At 39.9% G+C, this 19,362-nt stretch overlaps 1 protein-coding gene across 2 annotated transcripts in view; it reads left to right on the top strand.

Moving 5' to 3' along the window:
- HERC5 (HECT and RLD domain containing E3 ubiquitin protein ligase 5) overlaps positions 1-19,362 on the top strand; it is a 42,263-nt gene that overhangs the window by 4,906 nt on the left and 17,995 nt on the right. For both annotated transcript variants that reach the window (XM_032861851.1, XM_032861843.1), the window contains exons 4-13: positions 2,265-2,486; positions 3,682-3,773; positions 4,259-4,389; positions 6,411-6,556; positions 7,903-7,979; positions 8,917-9,020; positions 10,402-10,461; positions 12,821-12,914; positions 15,824-16,013; positions 17,438-17,592. In XM_032861851.1, coding sequence (XP_032717742.1) covers positions 2,265-2,486; positions 3,682-3,773; positions 4,259-4,389; positions 6,411-6,556; positions 7,903-7,979; positions 8,917-9,020; positions 10,402-10,461; positions 12,821-12,914; positions 15,824-16,013; positions 17,438-17,592 — 1,271 coding nt within the window. The remainder of the gene's footprint in view (positions 1-2,264; positions 2,487-3,681; positions 3,774-4,258; positions 4,390-6,410; positions 6,557-7,902; positions 7,980-8,916; positions 9,021-10,401; positions 10,462-12,820; positions 12,915-15,823; positions 16,014-17,437; positions 17,593-19,362) is intronic.

The following is a 19,362-nucleotide window of genomic DNA, read 5'->3' as shown; positions in this document are numbered from 1 at the left end:
TCTAGAACCTTCTTACCTTTTCCAAGTGCTTCTTCATCTCCCATGACAGGAACTTAGAATCTCTTGGGTCTGCTCTTGTGGCCAGTTTGCAGGCCTCTGATGTGCTCCCACATTACCATTTGAATTCAGGGATTCTCCTTTAATATTTCTTCTTATCAGACACCATAATGGTGGGAAGTTGAAACAGTGAATATAGATTACTTCTTAAAGAAACTTGACTATTGGGGCGCCTGGGTGGCTCAGTGGGTTGAGGCCTCTGCCTTCGGCTCAGGTCATGATCCCAGGGACCTGGGATCGAGCCCCACATCGGGCTCTCTGCTCGGTGGGGAGCCTGCTTCCCCCCGCCCCTGCCTGTCTCTCTGCCTACTTGTGATCTCTGTCAAATAAATAAATAAAATCTTCAAAAAAAAAAAAAAAACTTGACTATGGAGGAATTATTATAATAGGATGGTGATAGATAGGAATTCAGGGTCAAGGAAAAAAATTTTTTTAAATACATAGGACAGATAAAAACAAACTAAAGGGAAATTGGGATAAAAGGGAAGTAAAAAATTCAGCTTTTGACCTGGGTTGAGGGCCCTGTTGAAGTTTGAGAGTATGAACTTGCATTGGAAAAAATTGGCCTGATTGTTTGACTTTATCCATTCATGAACACATTTTGAGTATCTACCCTGTTCAGGTTATAAAAATAAAATAGAAGCCTAGGGTCTAATGATATTGGGGCAAAAGAGATATTGAGTTTATTACTGATAAATGTAATCTAGGAAGAATGAAAATTGGGGAAGCAAGAAAGAGAATTATCATTTCATCATTATATTCTTTTTTTTTTAACATTTATTTATTTGACAGCGAGAGATCACAAGTAGGCAGAGAGTCAGGCAGAGAGAGGGGGAGAAGCAGGCTCCCTGCTGAGCAGAGAGCCTGATGCGGGGCTCTGTCCCAGGACCCCGGGACCATGACCTGAGCTGAAGGCAGAGGCTTAACCCACTGAGCCACCCAGGCGCCCCTCATCATTATATTCTTACTGGCTGATAGGCACATGGTGTTACTTTTTTTTTTTTTTTTTTTAGATTTTTAATTTATTTATTTGACAGACAGAGATCACAAGTAGGCAGAGAGAGAGGAAGGGAAGCAGGCTCCCCGCTGAGCAGAGAGCCAGATGTGGGGCTTGATCCCAGGACCCTGGGATCATGGCCCTGGGCCGAAGGCAGAGGCTTTAACCCACTGAGCCGCGCAGGCGCCCCACACATGGTGTTACTTTTGAAGGAGAGTTCTGCCCCCCCACCAGATTCTGCATGGTATCTTGCAAAGAGGTGCTCAATAAGCATTAATTCTCTGATATATTTTTTGAGATTCAGATATTGTCAATTCCATTAGATAAACACTTCAGAACTTTTCTGCACGCTCCATGTATTCAATTAACAGAGGGAGATGCAGACTCTTTCAAGATACTGTGCTGTAATTTCAAATTATACATTATTTAGAATCCTCACGCACGTGAACAGAGTGGGTGGGCAGAAGGAAAATACTAATTTCAGGTTCTGTTTTCCTAGATGTAGAATGTTTTGGTTTTCATGGGCCCATTCCTTGAATTTGGTTATAGTATATTCAGGTGGCTTCATTCTTCTGGTCTTTGTTGGTTTGGGCTGCTATAACAAAAATACCACAGATTGGCTGAATTAAACAGCAGAAATTTCTTTCTCCCAATTCTGGAGGCTAGAAGTCCAATTCAGGGTGTCAGCAGGTTCGGTGTCTGTGTGGAGGGCCCATCTTCTTATATGGTGGGGAGGGCAAGAGAACTCTTTGGAATCTCATAAGGGCACTAATCTCATTCTTGAGGGCTCCTCCCTGATGATCCAGCTAATCCTAGTCACCTTCCAAAGGTCCACTTCCTAATACCCTTACATTGAGGGTTGGTTTTTCCACATGTATATTTTTTGAAAGGGACATGACCATTAAAGAAGCCCATCATGTAGTGATGTGGGGCAGAGGGGGTTGTTCAGGGGCTCTTACTGGTACATCACAATCTTGGAAGGTAGTATTTGGGGAAGCAAGGACACAAACTCTACCCTTTGAAGTAGAAGGTAAGGAAGTATAACTGTTACTGCTAAAGAGGAGATTGCTTTGGGTTTTACTCTCAGACCTGGGAAGTTGAATGTAGGATACTGATGGTATAGTATGGATAACATACATAATGCCCGAAGTTAATGTCTCCTGTACTTCAAACTTACTAATAAGGCAGCATTTTGTTTGTTTATGTCAAGGTGGTGAGCTCTTTGCATGGGGACAGAATTTACATGGCCAGCTTGGAATTGGAAGACTGTTTGCCTCAATCCCCACACCACAGGTTGTGGAGCACCTTTCAGGAGTCCCCTTGGTTCAGATTTCCGCGGGAAAAGCCCACAGCATGGCCCTATCCATGTCTGGAAACATTTACTCATGGGGAAGAAATGATTTGGGGCAACTAGGCCTGGGCCACACTGACGGTATGGAACTATATTTTCAAGTTCATATTATCAAATATATTTCTTAGATAAGAGATGAATTTAACACAGGCCTCCCTGTCAAAAATGGTTCAGATCTTCACTGTCATTGGTGCTTTTCTTCCTGGTTATCTCTGTCTTCAGGGCAGAAGCAATCTAGGAGACATGCATAGTGGAAGTTGTTGCTGTGATTGAGATGTCTGTCAGGGTTGTGTAGGCCAAGCGAAAGAGCCCTGCACTGATCAGAATACCTGGTCTCTGCTTCCCACTTTGCAGTTAACTAATGGCAGGGCCTGGCTGAGTCACTTAACTTTTTTCTAGGCCTTATTTTCTTTTTCTGTAAAGTGATGCATTTGGATGAAATGACCTCCAAAGTGCCTTTGCACATAAATGTCTGTTACTACTCCATTTTAGGACAAAAGAATACCAATGATCTCTTTAGCAGCTCACAGATTCTAATCTTAGTCTATAAGGTATTAATTATATCTATATACGCAGATAAGGGAAAAAAACCTGTTATTCCTGTTATTGAACTACTTCCACAAAGCAGATGGCAAACTTTCTTATGATCCTGAATATGGTCTTGGAGTTTTCAGGTGTGGCAGACTGCTGCTTTATCAGTTGTGGTAATGCACCTGTTTTCCCCTGGGTTAGTGGTCATACACTGCATCTTTCCCTGATAGGGCCCTCAGGAGAGACCATAGTCAGTGATGGAAAAATATTCAAAGGAGGGAAAGGAATAAAGAGCAGTTAAAACTGTTTTTGCTGAACCTCTAAGTGCTTTGACAGGGAAATTGTGAAAAGAAAGGAGAGGTAGTATAGGACAGGAACACTGTAGTAGAGAATTTAAAAGAAAAAAAAAGAGAATCTTTATGTTCATTAAATTTTAGATGGGAATTGGAAATACCAGATATGCTGCAATTGAAGTTAATCAAGTTAGGCTGACAGGAGTGGGTTCTGGGAAGTGGCTTGACACTTTCACGTATGTGTTCTCCTGTGTGTGGCCCTTTGACCACTGCCTCACCCCCAGTTTTAGGCCAGAATAAGTGTACCAACATTGTGGGCTTTCTTGTCAGAAGGTGTTAGGAACTGTGACCACCAGCTGAGAGACAGTGCAGGTATGTTCCTAGTAGCACGGAACTCCAGGGTGCAAATCAGCGTTCTCTTTTGATCACTTCAGCTTCTTTTTCTTGCATAGGTGAAGAATTTCCTTCCCTCATTGAAGCACTGGACAGTCAGAAAGTTGAATTTCTTGCTTGTGGTGGCTCTCACACTGCCCTGCTCACAGAGGTGCGTGTATCCTTGTCTCTCCAATGGTAATTCTGGAAGAACTTTGTGTGGGAAAAGCACAAAACACCTGGATTTGGGCACTTAGTATTTCCCTGGAAAAAGGGGTCACTTCTCACATGTAGGATTGTCCTCCTGATAATTTGGGGCTTTGCTTTGATGGTCTTTTTTTTTTTTTTTTAAGATTTCCTTAATTATTTTAGAGTGTGCACATGAGCAGGGTGGGGAGGGGCAGAGAGAGAGGGAGAAAAGCAGACTCCTCCTGAGTGTAGGGCTCAATGCAGGGCTTGATATCATGACCCTGAGCTGAAATCAAGAGTCAGATGCTTAACCGACTGAGCTACCCAGGTTCCCCTGAGTGAGGCATCAATGAGGCATCAGTGAATAGCCCTTTTGTTAATTATGCAGTGATATCAGTAATATTTTATTATTAAGTAATATTACTTACTGTTGTATTTTTCTAGAATCTGATACTTTTTTTTCTTTAGGATGGGCAGGTATTTACTTTTGGTGCTGGAAAATACGGGCAACTCGGTCACAATTCCACACAGAATGAGTTAAGACCCCGTTTGGTGACTGAGCTCTGTGGAATTAGAGTGACCCAGGTAGCATGTGGAAGGTAAGTTGTCAAGTGTCCATGAAGATTGGTGAGATCATTATGATAAATTTAGATAGGTAGTTTAATAAAACTTTGTCATTTTTTTTAATTGAGATAAACATATCAAATATTTTCACGTGGGTGAAGATGCTTAATTTATGTTATTAGATAATAATTTTTATTTAGCATATATATTTGTTTTCATTGTCTTTTTTTTTTTTTAATATTTAAATAATCTTTAAACCCAGTGTGGGGCTAGAACTCACGACTCTGAGATCAAGAGTTGTATACTTCTCAGACTGAGGCAGCCAGGCATAACCTGCATTAATTTTTATTAATGAGAAAATTATTCACTTTCTGTTGCCCCTTTAGTGAAATATCTTTGTAACTGCTCAGGCAGACTTTCACCTTTAAGAAAAATATGTCATTTACTTGGGAGAGAATAAACATGAATCACAAAGGATTATTCATTGATGTCTTTCTCACAACCCTTTAGAGGCCAGCCTAAGTTACTGTTATTTTTCAGAGTGATCACAGTAGAGGAGAAGACAAAGTCAGTGGTAGTTTGAGTAGAATATTCTGATAAGTTTGATTTTTTCAGCTTTTTTTGTTGTTGTTGTTTATAAAAGTAGAAAAATTTGCTCAAACTCCTTGGCTTATTTAGTTATTCCTTGAAGATCATTCACTTCTAACCAGTGGGATTTTGGTGTTTGTGGTAAGGTTAAGAAGTCTTTTCAGTCAGTTACTCTTCTTTTGGGCAAGTCTTTCCTTATTAAACACAAGCAAATTCAGGCTGTATCTGAATATTGGGTTCATGTGTCTACCAAAATCCTTTGTGTAAAAAAAACTTGTGTATGTACCTTTCAGTCCATAGACCTATTCTTTTATGATCCTGGAGTAAGATTACATAAATGGATATTATTAAAGTAGACCAGATTACTGGGATGGTATGATTCGTTGCATTCAAGGGGACATTTTCACCACTTTGGATTTTTCAGAACACTCATTTCTTTAAGTAGCATGTGTTAGAAGAGGAGTCTCATGTTAGAGATATCTTAATACACACCAGGGGGACAGTTCCCCTACTAACACAAGAGAATTCACTAGAAAGATGCTCAGAACTTACTGAAAGTTATTAAAGCCATATTCACATTTATTATAAGAAATGGATACAAATTAGAACCAAAGGAAGGGATGTCTAGAACAGAGTCCAGGAGGAGTCTTCCACTCTCCAGTCATCATAGAATCATGGACAGAATGATATTCCCTTCTCCCAGCCCAATACATGATGATGTGTATAGTATTGTCATCCAGGGAAGCTCAACCCAAGTCCAGAGTTGTTACTGTGGCTTCGTTGCTTAGTCCGGTTGATTGAATCATTGCCTGCAGCAGTGAGCTCAAATTCCGGCCTCTCCCTCCCGGTAGGTTGGGCTTCAGTGAAGCCAGAGGGGCCCTTCCCAAGCCACCTGGGTGTGATCTCAGGATCTTCCCATGAATAACAAAGACCCTCCTATCACTTGGGAAATTCTAAGGGTTTAGAGGTTACCTCCCAGGAACTGAGGACAAAGGCCAAATTCTTTTCTTAACACATTCTAGAGTGGGAGAGGCCTAGGATCATATCAGTAAGGGAGTCATTATTAAGGTAAAGGTCTTTGGGAAATGGAGCTCAGAAAGGTTCACCTGATTCCGAAATTTTCTAGGATGGGGAGAGGGGGCACTCAAAGATGGCTTCCAAGAGATGGTGACTCTCAAGTCAAGTTTTGAAAAAGGAGTAGCAAGCAAGGGCAGCTGCTTGTTCCTGTCCAGGGAATGCCTTTTCCCAAGGCCCAGCATTGTGGCCTTGAGTGGACATTAGGGATTCCAAAATCATCTGAGCCACACATGAATGCTATTTTAGTTTCCATATTGCTAATTTCGTCCATTGGAAGTTGGTTAACTAGTTTCACTCGCTGGGTGACCTAATTTCAGCAGTTTACGTGTTGCTGTGTACTCTCTTCATTGTAGATAATTGAGAATTGACCATCTGTGCTTTTATTTAATAGGCGGCACACACTTGCCTATGTTTCTGATTTGGGGAAGGTCTTTTCTTTTGGTTCTGGAAAAGAAGGACAACTGGGAAACGGTGGAACACATAATCAGCTGATACCACTTCCCATGAAATTGCCATCAAATGAAGAACTCAAATTTGGTAAATTTTGTAGGAACACAGGATTTGGCTTAAATACTGCACTCAAGAAACTGACTTTTCTGTGTGTAATGTGACAAAAAAAATGTATGACTATGAAGGAAGTTTCTCTAAACATCGGTTTCATTTTTTTACATGTAAAGAGCTTAAAATATTTGGTATAATTAATGAAGTAAAAATAACCATTGGTTTTCTCTTATTCCTTCAGATTAATAAGATTAATGTGGACCTAAAATGATAGAACATAAAATAGATTATATGGATTCAGAGGCATATGTTGTAGGAGACCTATTAATTCCGTGGTGATTGGTTTTCTTACCTGATAACTGACTCAATCATGTAAAGCCCCAAGAATCATGAATGAGAAGCTGTCATATGCCAGGCACTGTAACTGTGCTTATCCCTTATGTGTGTTATCTCACCTGTCCTTTAACAGTTCTGGGAGATGTGTGCTCTCAGGCTTATCTTACTGGAGGGTACAGAGCCTTGGAGGTTAAAGGGTTAGCCAGTTCTTAAAGCCAGTCAGTGCTTTGGCTGGATTTGAACCATGGCCTGAGCCACACGGAGCTCGAAACACTCTGCTATAGAAACTGCATCAGAGTACTTTGGTTACTTAATTCTAAAACCTTAGTGGTGATCCAAGGTACCAGAATTCTCTTAAGTTCTTTTGGGAAAATAAACAGTAGGATGTTTTCTTTGAGCAGTTCATATACTTAATTTCTTCTTCTTCTTCTTTTTTTTTTTTAAGATTTTATTTATTTATTTGACAGACAGAGATCACAAATAGGCTGAGAGGCAGGCAGAGAGGGAGGGGAAAGCAGGCTCCCTGCTGAGCAGAGAGCCTGATGCAGGGCTCCATTCCAGGACCCTGGGATCATGACCTGAGCTGAAGGCAGAGGCTTTAACCCACTGAGCCACCACCCCTCATATATTTGATTTCTTATAATCACTTAGACTTTTGAATTACTTAATTTATATTCTTTACAGCCAGTAGTTACTGGCTAAGTCTTGATTTGTAGAATATGGCTTTTGGTAATGAGGGCTGAATTTAACCAGGGATCAGCTAACTAATCAAATACTGATTCGACTATTTTATATATAAGCACTTACATTAATTATATATGTCAAACTGATGTCATCTGTCAGCCTTGCAGATCATCTGTTTTTGCCAACTAGCCTTACTCTGAAGGAAATGTATATTTCTGCTTCATGAGTGGGAAATGTGCTGAGGCCTTGTGTCATTAAGGGAAAAGGACCAAGTTTAAGAGGAATCTGAAATGATTTAAATTGAGTGTGCCTGTTCATGCCGGTCACTTTCTACACTCTTACTTTCTGTGTCTCCCTTTCAGAAAGCCGAACTTCAGAAAAGGAGTTAATAATGATTGCTGGAGGGAATCAAAGCATTTTGCTCTGGATGGGAAAAAAGGTAAAAATAGATCTCTAGATGTTTTTAAGGTTTTTTTTGTTTTGTTTTGTTTTTTTGACAGAGAGAGAGAGAGAGATCACAAGTAGCAGAGAGACAGGCAGAGAGAGAGGGGAAGCAGGCTCCCTGCCAAGCAGACAGCCTGATGTGGGACTTGATCCCATGACCCTGAGATCATGACCTGAGCTGAAGGCAGAGCAGAGGCTTAACCCACTGAGCCACCCAGGTGCCCCAGATCTCTAGATGTTTTATATAACTTGGTATATTAAGCGAACTGAAGGGTTTCAGTATCCAGGTATGGTGAATTCCAAAATCATCTAGTTTCTAAGCTGATCTTTAGGGAATAGCTAAACATTATGGATCCTTTATTGTCAAAAAAAACTATGTAAGTATTGACTTACAGGAATCAGGAGATTTGTCTCTGGTAAATGTCAAATCAGATTTCTTTAGATCTTTCCTTGGCCCTGCCAGCAGCTTGGTCGGTATCCTAGCAAGCCATCACGTTGACATTCTAACATTTTGCTGGCCTGGAGTAAAAAAGACGCTAGGTTCATAGCCTGTGAATCCCGAGTTGATAACCCCCTCCCACTGCTTTGCTGAGGCCAACCAAGTTCCTCCCACTCCTACACAAAGGATCCATTCCGCTCCCCCCCCCCCTCCGGCTGTGTGGTGCTCATTTTAATCTGATTATTCCTGTTGGAAGTGCTGAGTGTTGGAGCACTCAGAGAAATTTACCTTGGATTTAAGCCCCTTGGGCAAGAAGTTGACAACCAGGCAAATGATTGATTACTTCTTGGTAAAATCTTACTTAAGGATTTCTCACAGCTCTATCCTCCGTATTTAAAAGTCAGTATTACCCTGTATCCTTGGAATGTGCCTAAAAGTTGGATACCTATTTTTGTGGTGTCTAAATTGCTGTGTTTTACTTGTTTTTTTACAGAATCCCTATGTTAATCTGAGGAGGAAAATTCCTACGTTGAACGAAGGGACCATAAAGAGGTGGATTGCTGATGTGGGGACTAAACAGTGGCAAAACACAAAAAGGTACCGCCCCTGTGTTTCTCTGCTCATAGAGTTCTGTAAAGTAGCCTTTCCCCCCCGTAACTGGTTCTGGACAGTTCAGAGATACGAGGTTCTGTGGTCCACGGTGTCCATCAGCCAGAGGAAGAAGGAATAGATTTTGTGCGCGTGTGAGTGTGTGTGTGTGTAGACAGGGATTTATTTTTAAGGAGTCGGCTTATATGCAGTTGTTGGAACTGACAAGTGCAAAATAGGCAGTGCAGGCCAGCCAGCTGGAGACCCAGGGAGGAGTTAGTACTGCAGCTTGGGTCTGGAGGCAGAAGTCTCCATGCCTGGGAACCTTTTTCTCTTCAGGCCTTGGATGTAGGATGAGGCACCCACATTATGGAGGGTTATCTGCTTTACTCAGAGTCTGTTGATTTGTATGTGAATCTCCTCTAAAAAGTATCTTCACGGCAACATCTGGATTGGTGTTTAGCCAGATATTTGGGTACTATAGCCGAACCAAGTTGACACATTAAAAACCACAGCTAATGTGTAAGCTCTGTGAGGGCAGCTTTTTTGACTGGAGGACTCTCTGGGTCTCTGGTATGTTTGCCTATATTGTGACTGTTCTTAGTAGGAGATACCCTTAAGCCATTTCTCAGCCCTCTTTGGCCTTAGAACCATTTGTCTGTGGACCTCTTCACAGCTGGACAGTGTGGGCAGTCTTGCTCAAAGCCATACAATTCCTACCATTTCTCAAGATTATATTTGCTTCTACAAGCGTTTCCTTTTAGAGATATTTTTAGGCATGGTTTCCTAATTTTGTAAAGTAGTTGTATGAAATAGCTGCACTGTAGTCTGCATAGATGATCAAGAATTGTGCTGGTGACTGCACTCAACTTGCTGAGCGCTGAGTGATGTGTGGAATTGTTGGAACACTGTTGTACTCCTGAAACTGAGGTGACACTCTATGTCAGCTGTACTTAAATAATTAAAAAAAAAAAGCTACTTGTGCTATTACTTCCAAGATGGAACTGAGCCTACCCTCCTCACCCCCATCCTCTCATTTAATTTCTGGTAATTTTTTTCTGTTCCACTTAAGTGCAGCAGAAATAAATAGGGTTTGGAGAGCTGGGTGGGATGGGGATGTCTTACTTATTCAAGGAATTAACCCTAGGTCAGTCCTTTTCCTCTTTCCTTGTGGCTTCTCTGACTACATACCTTTTTATTACTCACATTTGTCACGAAGTTTTGAGATTGGGAAAATGAATAGACTTTTAGATGCCCAAGGCAACATGCAAACAAATCAGAGACGGAGAAGTCTGAAGGATGGTTAGGAGATATGTTATTTATCATGTCTCACGCTATAAGGAGACATACAGTATGATGTGTTTTAACCACCATCTTATTGCTCATATAGGGAAATCAGAGAGATATTTTCATCTCCTGCTTGTCTGACTGGAAGTTTTTTAAGGGAAAGGTAATATATTTAATATATTTATAAAGTTTAAGATCCTGTTAAAAAATACTGCGTGGTGACTTAGTGAATAATGTATATTTGAAAGTTGCTAAGATAGTAGATCTTGATCATACTCATTATAAAAAGAAAAGTTGGGGGCATCTGGGTGGCTCAGTTGGTTAAGAATCTGCTTTTGGCTCAGGTCATGATCTTGGGGTCCTGGGATCAAGCCCCTCATCAGGCCCTCTGCTTAGTGGGGAATCTGCTTCTCTGTCCCCATGCTCTTGTGCTCTTCCTCTCTCTCTCTCCCCCTCTCAAATAAATAAATAAAATCTTTATAAAAAAGGGAAAAAATTGTAACTATATGTGATGATAGATGTTAACTAGACCTAAGTGGTAATTATTTTGCACTATATACGTACATCAATTCATTATGTTGTGCACACCTGGAACTAATATAATGTGATGTCAGTTCTTTCAATAAAAAAATGAAAGATTATAAAATGGCATGAGGTTAAAATAATTCACTCTGTGTTTATCTCTTTAAAGATTCTAAAAAAATTTTTATTTCTATTTATGAGAGAGAGAGACAGCATGCACACACACGTGTGTGTGGGGTGTGGGGGAGGAGGCAAGAGGGAGAGGGAAGGAGAATCTCAAGCAGGCTCCCCACTGACCATGGAGCGAGATACGGGGCTTGATCTCACAACCCTGAAATCATGACCTGAGCAGAAATCAAGAGTTGGATGCCTAACTGACTGAGCCACCCAGGCACCCCTAAAAATTAACTGTTTTTAATGAAAGCAAATACATGCACACTGTAGAAAATGTAAAAAATAAAGACCTGTGACCGAAAAAAATGAAAATACCCGTAATCCACTACTTAAGAGGACTAGCTTTTGTGCATATATCTTTTTTTGTGCAAATTTATTTTTTTACTAAAAATGTGATTATTTTCTTTTATATATTACTTTATACTTAATGTATTTGTCCATTTTTTATTTTATTCAGTTCATATTATTCAGTAGTTTTCTTTGATGTCATTGTAATGGCTGCATGCTATTCCATGGGAAGGACATACTTTATTTATTTATTTAACCATTACTTTATTTAACTATTTCCCATTAGAAGGTGTTAAGATTTCTTTGAATTTTTAAATGAAAGAACTACTTAGTATCTCTTTTCCTAAATATTTATATGACGTTTATCTTAAGAATATTTTCTATTCTGAGACACGAAATATTTGTATTATTTTATAGTGTGTCTATTTCTAAGACATTGAACATAAGCATATAGAGAATAAATGTAATTCACAAGTTAAGTTTTTTTTTTAAAGATTTTATTTATTTGAGAGAGAGAGAGAAGGCATGAGCCAGGGAGAGAGGGAGAAGCAGGCTCCCTGCTATGCAGGGAGTCCAGTGCCTGATCCCAGGATCCTAGGATCATGACCTGAGCCAAAGGCAGATGCTTAACCGACTGAGCCACCCAGGTGTCCCTCATTAGTTATTTTCTGTTGCAACACTAAGAATTTACTGCTTCTGAACCCTCCCTCATCTTTTTAAAAAGATGTATTTATTTATTTATTTGAGAGGGGGAGAGAGAGAGAGAGTGAGTACTAGTGAGGGGGGCAAGGGAGCCAGAGAGAGAATCTTACGTAGCTCCATGCTGAGTGTGGAGCCCAAGGTGGGGCTCAATCATGTACGACTTGAGACGAAACCGAGTCAGGGCTTAACCAACTATGCCACCCAGGCGTCCCTGAAGCCCCTTTTTTTGATCCTGACTTTCAGTTCAGGTAAGTGGGAGACATGGTTATTTTTCTTCAGAAGTGGGCAGAAAAACCTCTATTTTTTTGAGTGTGTAGTGTGGCTTTTTAAAAAAGATAAATATTTAATGTGGTGACTCAGTGGGTTAAGGCTTTGCCTTCTGCTCATGTCATTTTCTCAGGGTCCTGGAATAGAGCCCCTTATCGGGCTCTCTGCTCAGCAGGTATCCTGCTTCCCCCTCTCTCTCTCCCTGCCTTTCTGCCTACTTGTGATCGCTGTCTGTCAAATAAATGAATAAAATCTTTAAAATAAATAAATAAATATTTAATATAAGATCGTATCAGAACTAAACTTGGATAGTATGTATATTAATGTGGGCTTTATTTTTTTTAATCTTTTAGAAATAATCATAAGTGGTCAGTGACATTCTCAATTGAATTTGTGTTTAGCCTAATTTCTTTATTATAAAGTTGAGGGAAAAAGTAATTTTGTTGAAATGAAATAAGATTTAGAAGAAGAGCTTCATCTGGATAAATAGTCTGATGAAATCTATAATTTTGAAGTGTCCTATTCCATTTACTCTCCATGTACTTTTAAATTTTATCTTCCTTCTATAGAAAATCTGCAGAAACGATGCTTATTCACTTGGACTTAAATAAAGCAAGAAGTGCCTTTAAAGAGTTAACCCAGAAGGACTGGATTGCTACCACGGTGGTATTCTTTAGATTCTTATATAGAAAAAGAAAATACATTAAAACATCTTTTTTTTTTTTTTTTTGACAATTCAAAATTTGAGAAGAAATACTTTGTTTCAGGAGAGTCTCAGACCCTGTAGCATATCCAGATCTGGTGAAAGTCACACAGCGTTCAGGAGTTGGTCCCTTTGGGGCAAATTGGTTGCTCTGGTAATCCCATGGATGACAAGTAGTTTTGGGGGTTCATCTGTACCCACAAACAGCATACACACACATACACACACAGACACACATACACAATCTGTACATAGATGTACACACTCTCTGGAGGGAATTTTGTCAACTCAGGCTATAAGGAAGATGACTGAAAGATTTGTTGAGGTTGGTAAACTAGAACACAAAGACGTGTTATCTATAATTATTTTAAACATAGGTATAGACATGAGAACACTTTCTGTTATGAGCATCCTCCTTACCCGGGACTATCTGGATTCTTTTTCTCTGTGTTTCGTTCTATTGCACTTCCTTTCTATAGGTTCTAGAATGTTCTTTGGGGGATTGTTGCTTTGTTTCAGTACTGTTATTATTGTCCTTAGGTTTCCCACTTTGCCAAATGCTCCAAACATGTTTCTTTCATTAGTTTAGCCTTTCTTGATGTAGTCTCTATTTATTTCTCTGTTCTCTTAATATTGGTTGATCTAGGGGTAGTACTTTCTATGTTCTCTCAGTCTGTTTCTTTCCTGGTGTCACTCTGGTTCCTTTTCTCTCTCCCTGGGCCCCTCTTCCGTCTCCCCTCCCTCCCCCCTCCCTTTTCTTTGCTCCTCCCTTCTGCTCCCTTCCCCTCCATTCCACTGTGCTTTCTTTTCCTCTCCTCACCTCTTTCCTCCCCTTCTTTCTTCCTCCCTGTCCCCCATTTCCCCTCTTTCCATTCCTTTCTCCTCCCTCTCCCCCTCTCCTCCTCATTTGCTCTTGGCCTCTGTTTCTGTACCTCTCATTATCTCTCAGTCTCCCTATCATCTCTCCCTCCTTCCTTCCTGCCTCACCTGTTCTGCTCTATCCTCTAAAACCAGCATTCTCTATCTGAGCTTCAGGGTCTCTTTACACACACTCCTTTCTCTTGAGGGAAGATGAAAGTTTAATTCTGTTAACCTTGGCAGGACCATGGCCCTGTTAGGGGTTAAGGTAAAATGGATCCCTAATTGTATACCTTTGTCAGAACTCTGCAGCATTTAGTAGGAAGATACCACTTCTGCATCTGTGGAGGGAAGAATTTGGGCCAGTTCCTCACTAAAGCTAATTGTACCTTGGTTGTGCCAGAACAATATTGTATGATATGCAGTCAGCATAATCATAGAGCAGTCTTCCCGTTATTTAGGCCAGATAGTTGGCTAAGAAAACCTGTAATGTTTCTTTCTATTTTGAGATTTCTGGGACACAGATTCACAGACTTTTGCAGTTCATTCCTTCATTCAGTAGACTCTTGGATGCTTGCTCTGTATAGGGCACTGTGGTGCAGACTCCTGGTGAAAATAAGAGACATGCTCCCAGTCTTTAAAACACTTAGTTAGGGACAAACACGAACACGCAGGTATTAGTGGGAAGACTGGGTGTGTTTTATGCTCCGCTGCTTTCCCTGAAGCCACACTTAGAATCTAGTTAGTGTATAATTAATATTTCTGGATGAATTCAGTCATCACTAGGGCAATGAATGGTCATCTCCACTTAGAGCAATCAAATCAAGGTCCCCAGAGGAAGTACGAGTTTACCATGTGCCTACCTCAGGAGGGGCCTTCCTGGCAGGCAGGAAAATACACTGAGGCACAAGTGTGTGGAACAAGATGGCTGAAGTGAGAGGATCACAGTAGTTCTGCAGGTCTAAGGGGAAGGCTGCGAGGTTGGGTGATATGGCAGCTGATGAGCACTGAGGTAGGAGGGGTGTGTGTTACCGGGAGGTGTTAGAGTAATCAGATATGTTCACTCCAAAGACTGAACCATGTAGTAGAGCCTGCTATAGTGTTTTGATACAGAAATAGATAATTACAAGAATTTGTCCATTTAGAGACATCATTTAGTTCATATCATAATTTAATGATTAAGAGATTGGGTTTTGGTGTCAGAAAGATCCAGAAGAGATTCCCACTTACCTCTGTGAGTTTGAGCAGATACAGAGTTCCTGTCTATAAAATGGGGTAAAATACCATCTATGTTCTCGAAGAACTATAACCTGATTAACATATGTAAAGCACTTAGCATAATACTTGACAAATGAGTACTCCTAAATAAGTACAGCTTCTCAGTGGATTTTGAAGCAAATTATTTCTTTTATCTGGGCACGTCTAACATAAACATTCAGAATTGCATTTGAATTTTTCTTGGAATGCTTGTGTTCTGATTTGGGGAAATGGTAAATGGAGATTGGAAGGACTAAAAGATTGAGTTTGTAGTGGAGAGTTGGTGATGAGGCAGGTAATCCTGTGAGGAAACCATGCTATTTTTTGTTACTGGGGTTATTGCTTTTTGTTCGTGTGGGGTTACTTCATGTTGCTTTTGGGGGTTCTTATGCATTCTTTTTCTTTAAAGATAATGAGGTAGGATAGTGGAATGAGGGGGTAGAATGTAGTATTTGTTATTGGGAGGGCTGCCTATTTTGATTTCCTTGTTGATCCAGTATAACTTTAAGATGATTTCTTCTCTACCTCCTTCATGCTTCTCAGTAATTAAATGGGATGACGCTTGTCAGGTATCTATACCTTGAGTAGTTGGGAAGCTATGTGAGATGGGATGTAAACATGGGTTTTAGGACTGAATGATTATTCCAGTTCCTTGGTGGAATGAAACTCCAGGTTCTAGATTTTATTTTATTACAAATTGCATCTAGTTCTTGCTGTGTTTTGAGTGTCTTTTCCCTGATCTTTTTGACCACAGATAACCACATGTCTCAGGGATAATCTGCTCAAAAATCTGCCATTTCATTCTCCACACCAAGAAGCTTTAGAGATTTTCTTCCTTCTCCCTGAGTGTCCCATGATGCATGATTATAACAACTGGGAGAGCCTGGTGGTTCCGTTTGCAGAGGCTATTTGTGCCATGAATGACCAATCTTTACGGGTTCTAGGTAAGACTGCTGATTTACATTTTGAAAATACTTTAACCATCCTCTCAGTGGAAATGCACACCTGGTAAAGTTATAGCAAAACTTAGATAATTGTTAACTATGTTACTGTTTTTTAGTTCATATTCTTAGCACATTGTAAAGATGCTGTAGTAAATATTGTAGTCATCCAAAATAGGTTGTTTCGCTACCTTTTTAGAGTTCTTGTAATGGTACATACGTGGTTTGGTCATGAAGTCCTTTGTTCCCAACTTTTCATTATGAAAAATTCCATGGAAGTTGGAGGAATAGTACACGAATATCCGTATATCCTCTGCCTTAGAGTCAACGACAGTTAACCTCTTGCCATGTGTGCTTCGTTCTTTATGAGCAGCTTACATTTCATGTTTGCTGAAATACTTGAAAGTAAATTGGACACATCATGACATTTCACCCATAATATTTCAGCATGCATCTCTTAAGAGCCTGAGTTAAACCAATCACTATCACACCTAATAAAATTAGTCATAATTCCATAATATCTAGGCTATACTCAAATTTCTGTACTTGTCATAAAAGTATTTTACAGCCCCCCCCTTTTTTTTAAGAGTCTAGGTCAGTTGTCCTGTAGAACTCCCTACATGTAAATTTGTCTGATTATTTCCAGCCTTCTCTACTTCAAGTGCATTGGAAGTTAGGTCTAGGGGCTTGATTAGATTTTAATGAGGTTTTTATTTTGACAAATAGCATATTCAGCCCAAGGAAGTCCATTCTTTCTTATGTTTTTTATTAAATCTAGGTAAGTGAGTGATGAAAAACTAGTGTAAACCATTTTTTGGTTTTTCACAATGCTGAGAGGTGCATGTGTGTGTGTGCTTTCTTTTTCGTAAGCTCTAGGACCAACATGGGGGCTTGAACTCATGACCCTGAGATTAAGAGTCACATGCTCTGTTGAGCTAGCCAGACAGCCCCGGAGGTGTTTTCTTGAAAGTAGGCTCCACACCCAATGTGGGGCTTGAACTCACAACCCTGAGATTAAGAGTCCCATGCTCTACTGAGTCAGCCAGGTACCCTGAGAAGTGTTTTAAGAGTTCAAAACTCATGCTGGGAGTAAGAAGAAGAAAGTTGTGCAATTGCAATTAATTCTTAAGTCTGGTTTTTAAAACAACATGCTATTTGATCTGGGCAAAAAAAAAAAAAAAAAGTGACTTGTCAGGTTTTTTTTTTCCCACAAATTAATTAGATCAGGTTCATGTGTTTGTTATATCAAGGGATTTTTCTCAAGGACATTAAATTCATGAACTTTCTTGATTGCCTTTGTAGTTAACTAAAAACTTTATCACAAATATGTTTTTGTAACTGATAGAATTGACAGTGTTCAATCTGTTTACCTTTAAAAAGCCAAGAGAAATGACATGCCAACAATTGTTTATGTTTGTATTCCTCAGAGGAGTACTGGGCGTCCCTGCAGGAATCTGCATTCGTCAGGCTAGTCCAGATGTTTAAAAGAGCCGTCACTGCTCAGTTGCACTACTGGACTGAAAGCTCGGAGAACAACTACCACGTTAAGGCTCTCCTAGAAATATTGAAAAAGCTGCATAGGGTAAGGGTCTTTCAGACACTTACAGATATGATTTTTATTTTACAGTAAAAAAGGTCCCTTGGTTTCAACTGGCCCAAATATTAAGCAAACTCGGGAAACATGTTTATATTGCTATTTTTAAATTTTTGTTTTCTGTGAGTTAAGTCATGTGTATCAAAGAGTGTATGTACTTACCTGTGTGCAGTTTGAAGAGAAGTAATTCATACACATTTTATTACTTTCCTTTTCCATGTCGCACTGGCTAAGCCTTCCTCTATAATGTTGAATAGAAGGGTTGATGATGGTAGGTTCTTTACCTTGTTTGTGATTCTGTTTATTTATTTATTTATTTATTTTAAAGTTTTATTTATTTATTTGACAGAGTAAGAGAGCACAAGCAGAGGGAGAGGCAAGTTCCCCACTGAGCAGGGAGTCTGAAGGTGGGTGGGGCTTGATTCCAGGACTCTGGGATCATGACCTGAGGCAAAGGCAGACTCTTAACTGAGCCACTCACGTGCCCCTATTTATTTATTTTTAAAGATTTGATTTTATCATGAAGTAATCTCTATACCCAGTGTGGGGCTTGAACTCACAACCCCAAGATCAAGAATCACGTACTGCCCAGACTGAGCCAGCCAGGTGCCCCTTGTTTATGATTTTATTTTTTTTAAATCTTTATTTAAATTCAGTTAACATATAGTATATTATTAGTTTCAGAGGTTGATGTTAGTGATTCATCAGTCTTACATAACACTTAAGTGTTCATTCCATCACATGCCCTCCTTAATGTCCATCACCCAGTTACCTCATTCCCCACCCCTCCCCCCTCCAGCAGCCCTCAGTTGTTTGTGATTTTATTTTATTTTATTTTTTAAGATTTTTTTTTTTAAGATTTTATTTATTTATTTGACAGACAGAGATCACAGTTAGGCAGAGAGGCAGGCAGAGAGAGAGAGGGAAGCAGGCTTCCTGCTGAGCAGAGAGCCTGATTCGGGGCTCGATCCCAGGGCTCTGGGATCATGACCTGAGCCGAAGGCAGAGGCTTTAAACCACTGAGCCACCCAGGCGTCCCAAGATTTTATTTTTTTATTTGACAGAGATCACAAGTAGGCAGAGAGGCAAGGCAGAGAGAGAGAGAGAGAGAGAGAGAGGAGGAAGCAGGCTCCCTGCTGAGCACAGAGCCCAATGACCCTGGGATCATGACCTGAGCTGAAGGCTGAGGCTTTAACCCACTGAGCCACCCAGGTGCCCCTGTTTGTGATTTTAAAGAAAGAATTTGAATATCACTATTAAATAGGATGTTTACTGTAGAGTTTTTGAAAATAACCCTTATAGGTAAAGGTTGTTCCTAAATATTAAACATTTTAAATCCTTGCAAATAACTGACTCCCTCTTTTCCTGCTGAAATTCAAGTTAATTTGTATGTTTGACTTTCTCAGTCTTATCTGTCATGTCTCTTATCCATCTCTCCGTGTGAGTGCATCCCATTCTGAATGACTTCTTTAGCCATATTTTTCTGTCCATGAAATTTCCTTTTAGTGATTTTTGTCTGATAATAAAACTGCCCTTTGGGTTTTCATTCCAAGTATTATGTTTTCCACTTCCAGAAGTTCGTTTCTTTGAAAATTTTTTGTTGGTCAGTATTATGGTATCTGATTCTTTTATTTTCAAGCTTTCCTTCTGCTTATTTAAATCCATATGCATCATACCTCTGGTATCTGAAGTCATTACAGGTCAGCTTTTCCCTCTTGCTTCTGCTGAATCTTCCTCATGTGTGCTTTCATTTTTGTG

Source organism: Lontra canadensis, unplaced genomic scaffold (assembly GCF_010015895.1).
Source record: "Lontra canadensis isolate GAN:19392208 unplaced genomic scaffold, GSC_riverotter_1.0 scaffold1, whole genome shotgun sequence".
Lineage (NCBI taxonomy): Eukaryota > Metazoa > Chordata > Mammalia > Carnivora > Mustelidae > Lontra > Lontra canadensis.
This window is presented reverse-complemented; position numbering and strand designations above follow the sequence as displayed.